The sequence below is a fragment of the Lucilia sericata genome, unplaced genomic scaffold, assembly GCF_015586225.1.
Source record: "Lucilia sericata isolate MDLA Ls3-8-SP2 unplaced genomic scaffold, ASM1558622v1 Contig007720F_arrow, whole genome shotgun sequence".
Lineage (NCBI taxonomy): Eukaryota > Metazoa > Arthropoda > Insecta > Diptera > Calliphoridae > Lucilia > Lucilia sericata.
In genome coordinates, this window is record NW_023997995.1 from 1 (window position 1) to 6,841 (window position 6,841).

The 6,841-nt window shown below is 30.1% G+C and overlaps 1 protein-coding gene across 1 annotated transcript; it reads right to left on the reverse strand.

Moving 5' to 3' along the window:
- Positions 1-5,090: 5,090 nt before the first annotated feature.
- LOC119615775 lies at positions 5,091-6,095 on the reverse strand. Its single transcript, XM_037971767.1, has 4 exons — positions 5,895-6,095; positions 5,621-5,842; positions 5,390-5,554; positions 5,091-5,332 (listed from the first exon to the last, which is right to left on the reverse strand). Exons 1-4 carry the CDS (start codon positions 5,946-5,948, stop codon positions 5,180-5,182), a joined length of 594 nt encoding a protein of 197 aa, XP_037827695.1. The 5' UTR covers positions 5,949-6,095; the 3' UTR covers positions 5,091-5,179.
- Between the last annotated feature and the right edge of the window lie 746 nt (positions 6,096-6,841).

Consider the following 6,841-nt stretch of genomic DNA (forward strand, 5'->3'; position numbering starts at 1 on the left):
TAGACTATAGACTAGACTATAGACTAGACTATAGACTAGACTATAGACTAGACTATAGACTAGACTATAGACTAGACTAGACTAGACTAGACTAGACTATAGACTAGACTATAGACTAGACTATAGACTAGACTATAGACTAGACTATAGACTATAGACTAGACTAGACTATAGACTAGACTATAGACTAGACTATAGACTAGACTATAGACTAGACTATAGACTAGACTATAGACTAGACTATAGACTAGACTATAGACTAGACTATAGACTAGACTATAGACTAGACTATAGACTAGACTATAGACTAGACTATAGACTAGACTATAGACTAGACTATAGACTAGACTATAGACTAGACTATAGACTAGACTATAGACTAGACTATAGACTAGACTATAGACTAGACTATAGACTAGACTATAGACTAGACTATAGACTAGATCATAGACTAGACTATAGACTAGACTATAGACTAGACTATAGACTAGACTATAGACTAGATCATAGACTAGACTATAGACTAGACTATAGACTAGACTATAGACTAGACTATAGACTAGACTATAGACTAGACTATAGACTAGACTATAGACTAGACTATCGACTATAGACTAGACTATAGACTAGACTATAGACTAGACTATCGACTAGACTATAGACTAGACTATCGACTAGACTATAGACTAGACTATAGACTAGACTATAGACTAGACTATAGACTAGACTATAGACTAGACTATAGACTAGACTATAGACTAGACTATAGACTAGACTATAGACTAGACTATAGACTAGACTATAGACTAGACTATAGACTAGACTATAGACTAGACTATAGACTAGACTATAGACTAGACTATAGACTAGACTATAGACTAGACTATAGACTAGACTATAGACTAGACTATAGACTAGACTATAGACTAGACTATGGACTAGACTATAGACTAGACTATAGACTAGACTACAGACTAGACTATAGACTAGACTATAGACTAGACTATATACTAGACTATAGACTAGACTATAGACTAGACTATAGACTAGACTATAGACTAGACTATAGACTAGACTATAGACTAGACTATAGACTAGACTATAGACTAGACTATGGACTAGACTATAGACTAGACTATAGACTAGACTATAGACTAGACTATAGACTAGACTATAGACTAGACTATAGACTAGACTATAGACTAGACTATAGACTAGACTATATACTAGACTATAGACTAGACTATAGACTAGACTATAGACTAGACTAGACTATAGACTAGACTATAGACTAGACTATAGACTAGACTATAGACTAGACTATAGACTAGACTATAGACTAGACTATAGACTAGACTATAGACTAGACTATAGACTAGACTATAGACTAGACTATAGACTAGACTATAGACTAGACTATAGACTAGACTATAGACTAGACTATAGACTAGACTATAGACTAGACTATAGACTAGACTATAGACTAGACTATAGACTAGACTATAGACTAGACTATAGACTAGACTATAGACTAGACTATAGACTAGACTATAGACTAGACTATAGACTAGACTATAGACTAGACTATAGACTAGACTATAGACTAGACTATAGACTAGACTATAGACTAGACTATAGACTAGACTATAGACTAGACTATAGACTAGACTATAGACTAGACTATAGACTAGACTATAGACTAGACTATAGACTAGACTATAGACTAGACTATAGACTAGACTATAGACTAGACTATCGACTAGACTATAGACTAGACTATAGACTAGACTATAGACTAGACTATAGACTAGACTATAGACTAGACTATCGACTAGACTATAGACTAGACTATAGACTAGACTATAGACTAGACTATAGACTAGACTATAGACTAGACTATAGACTAGACTATAGACTAGACTATAGACTAGACTATAGACTATATAGAGACTATAGACTAGACTATAGACTAGACTATAGACTAGACTATAGACTAGACTATAGACTAGACTATAGACTAGACTATAGACTAGACTATAGACTAGACTAGACTAGACTATAGACTAGACTATAGACTAGACTATAGACTAGACTATAGACTAGACTATAGACTAGACTATAGACTAGACTATAGACTAGACTATAGACTAGACTATAGACTAGACTATAGACTGACTAGACTAGACTAGACTAGACTAGAGACTATAGACTAGACTATGACTAGACTATAGACTAGACTATAGACTAGACTATAGACTAGACTATAGACTAGACTATAGACTAGACTATAGACTAGACTATAGACTAGACTATAGACTAGACTACAGACTAGACTATAGACTAGACTATAGACTAGACTATAGACTAGACTATAGACTAGACTATAGACTAGACTATAGACTAGACTATAGACTAGACTATAGACTAGACTATAGACCAGACTATAGACCCGACTATAGATCAGACTATAGACCACACTATAGATTAGACTATAGATTAGACTATAGACTAGACTCTATAATCGACTCTAGAATAGACTATAGGACTACTTACTGAAAGTTTATAAGTCAGAAAAAGTTTATAAAATATCGTGGAGGTACGGCTGTATTTTTCGATATCAAAAAGTACTAAAGTACTGATTTTTCCATGCCTGTTTGTAGGCACAACGTAACATCTCATATTACTGTTAAGGAAACGTGGAGCCCCCATAGTTAGAAAATATTATATTATATATAATTGCCCATCAAAAGTAAATATATATACTTAATATTTTTATTTAAAAATATACATTTTCTTGCAAACCACCCGTCCTCACATCACTCATACCACCCGTATGGCAATAATTTTAATTACGAAATACAAACAAATAAAAACACCAGTCGTTTCGGTTGCATTTATTTAATTTTTTTACTATTTACTTTTTCTTCTAGAAATTTATAACAATTTTATACATTTATTTCTTTGTTTCTTATTTCCTACTGTTTATTACTGTTGTTTTTTTAATGCGATCAACAGCACAATTGTCAAAACAAAAATAATTTTATTTATTATTTGTTTGTTTTTATTTTTTATTACTTTTTTGCTCTTAAGTTAATAAATTAAACAAATTGAAGCTGTACTTTAAGGCTAAATGGAAAATTTCATTTTATTTAACATGTCTATAAAAATTTTAATAAAATTTCTATTGTATTCAATTAATTTTCAAAGGTTTTAATAAACATGTCTAAATAGAAAATTTGTTAAACGTTTTTTCCGCCATTAAATGTGTTAATTAGAAAATTTTCCACTCAAAAAAAAAAAATAAATAAAGCGAAAATATTTTGAAAAACAGAAATTCGCATATATTTGTGAAAATTTCAAATTAAACTGGAAGTGTGATATTTAACAGCCAATAGAATTGAGAAAAAAATGTGTTTAATCGAAAAATCAAAACAAAAATCAATAACGATAATAATGTTTATAATACAAGAGAGTAATTAGAAAAATTAGCAGAATTAATAAATATTTGTTTGATCAAAGAATCAAAATAAAATGCTTTAAAAGATTTTGTAAAATATGCGAAAAACTTAGACTCAGAGGGCAACTGAGTAAATCTCTCTCTTTTAATATAATCCTGTTATAAATTTTCAAAACTTTTCTGTTTTACCTTTGACCTTGATTTTTTTAAAGTTCAAAGAAAAACTAAACAAAATAAAGAATTTTTTTAGGCTTAACATTTAAATTATGACTAATCATGCGCTAACTTTATCACATTTTTATAACAAACTAAAATTTATACAGAATCATAAAGTAATTTTACAATATATTAAAAAGATTAAAATGATAAAGTTTAAACATAAAAGTATGAGTACAAAAATTTAATATTAAATTTTTTTTTCATAAAAATTTATCTCCTGGAAGATCTTACAAATTCTCAAAACTTTTTTAATAAATTAAATAATATGAAATTTTACGTTATAGTTACGAAAGTTTCGTTATTATTATTATTGAAATACATTAGTACGATAACGTTTAAAAATCATGCTAACACTTGTCACAACCGGTGGGGCTCTCTTATCCGAGAAGTCTTAACCGAGTACAACTAAGAACTAACCCTCCCTCCTCTTTCTAGCGTGCGTTTTCCCCTAGCTGCTAGAGACAACCACTCTATATCCTTTTCACAAGGATACAGTGTTTAGTTTCTGCTGGCATCATGAGGTCATTATCCGTCTTCTTGAAGGCTGTCGGCCCACTACCACCACTCATAAAACCAACAGCGTCTGTCCTCATAATGAGTGGCTTGTTGGTCTGCATTTGTCTCCAGAGCAATTCCTTAGTAGGCATTAAATACGACTATTTTTCCGATTACATGTCCAAAAATAAATCATGCCCTTTGTAACCGGTAAAGGGCTTAAATAATCTCCAGAGTCCCGACTACTACAGCGTCCGTTTAAGACTGTAGTATGTCGTCTACTACTGCAGCCTCGTTTAGTGAGTGGGTAGCGCCATGTTCTACTAAACGTTCTGCTACTAGTGCGCCAAAAAACAAAATCGTGTAAGTCGGTAGACAGTCGAAATCCGAACTTATGCAGTATGGTTCTTAGCATCTGGTATCTTTAAGTCTTACATGGTCCTGACACGATCTTATCTAGTCGAATCTTCGTTACGGATTCAGCCCAGTCTCATCTGTGCCAACAGTTAAGCAAGATGAGCACACGAAATATTATTCTTTCTCTATTCTCCTTGGTGCCCTTCCGCCTATAAAATCATTAATCGGCTTGGTGCTAAGCCGGTGAGCTCACAGATCTACAATGGTCAAAACTCCACATTGAGACGATAAAAGGTCCCCCGGCGAAGGCTGATATACCTACCTAACGGAAGTCATCCGAAGCAGCGCCTAAACGGCAGCTATCTGAGCTGTCTTCCGAGATCCAAGAATTATAATACACGGAATCTACACAGGTCGTATAGTGAAATCGCCAAAATCCATTTTTCAATAAATTTTAAATTAATAAATTTTAAATTTTTTGAAAATTTAGAAAAAAATTAAGAAAATTTTGCAAAATTTAAGAAAATTTGGCAATTTTATAATTTTGATTAAATATTTATTGCTTAAAAATACTTTTAATCTTGCGTATATATATTTATTTTTAAAATCGGCCTCATTAATATGTATTTGCTATTTTCAAAATAAAAGTAATTAGTTTTTCCAAACATTAGCATAAGATGAAATACAGGATATATAATCTCCAGCAATAAAATGTGCTACAATTTTATAGTCTCCTTCAATATCAAATGCCGCTATATTATTAAGTTCAACACGATTTTCCAAGTTATCAAATCTATAAACAGTCTAAAAAGTTTGAATTTAAAAAAAAAAATACGAAAAATATTTGCTTAATAAACTTACTCCTTTCTTCGGTGGACAAATACGATCTTCTTCTCTTATTTGTTCGGTTAACGGATACCAAAATTCCACTGGATCAAATGCCGAAGCACAAAAATCATCACGTCTTATGGAATACACAGTTTTTTCCCATCTACCACGTTTCCACATAAAAATTTCCATATCTAACTAAAGTATTTTTCATTCTTCAATTAAGCTAAAGTTTCTTTAATTAATAATAAAATTAATATTTACCGCTAATTGAATACCATATGGTATATCAACTTTCATAGTTATATTACCATTCGTTATTAAAGTTTCCATATCCTCATCAAAGTCGTGTCTCAAATTTAGTTCCAAAAAATTATCCACATTCGTAGCGACTGCGTTATCTTCAGGGCTGCATGATTGAATGAAACTTTTTTCATCGGCAAATACTAGGTAATTGTTTTTATTGGCCGTCAAAGGAGGAACGCTCTATAACTATTATTATTAAGAAAACATCCTTTTGTTAAACATTTAAACTTACCCAACAATAATTTGTTATTAATAAAATAATTAAAAATTTCAAATAATTCAACATTCTGCAGTATCAAGTTGCAATTTTTGTTAATTTTAAACTAGTGCTAAATATTTACTAATTACTATTTCATTTATATTGAAATATTATTAGTTGGAGTACTACAATTAGTGATAGTAATTAAAATATAATTATTTGTAGATGATAAATCAATATCTATTTTTATTTTTATAAATAGTATAATAAAATAAAAGTGAAAATAAAACAGCAGCAAACTGATTGTAAACATTTAATTTGATTTGTTAGTATGTATCTGTAATGTTTAATAATTAAAATATTTAATTGTTTAAAGCATGCCAATTTCACACCTAACTATTTCCGTATTTAAATTAGGGATCGCATGTATTATTTAGAATAGCAAAATTACAAAATTTCCTAAACGTAACTAGTTATGTAGAAGATTTATATGTATCTATCAATAATTTAAAGTTTCGAAAATGTTAAATCAAATTTTTCGATATTTTTTTCCGATTCCAGCGCTGCAAACAAAGAAAACCCGTTTCGTACTCGGAATGAAACTATTAATCTGTTTACATTAATGCAAAGAAAAATTTCATTAAAATTTCGAAAATTTTAAATTGAATTTTTCGATATTTTTACAATTTTAGCGCTACATTCAAAGAAAAACGTTTCATAGTGTGAATAAAACTATTAAAATGTTTACATTAATGCAAAGAAAAGTTTCATTAAAGTTTCGAAAATGTTAAATCGTATTTTTCGATATTTTTTTCAATATTAGCGATATATTTAAAGAAAAACATTTCATAGTCGGAATGAAACAATTAAACTGTTTACATTAATGCAAAGAAAAGTTTCATTAATAATAAGAAATTTTATCTTATAGTTACAATTACATTTCAAATCAAATATCTAACTTTTCGATATTTTCGATAAAA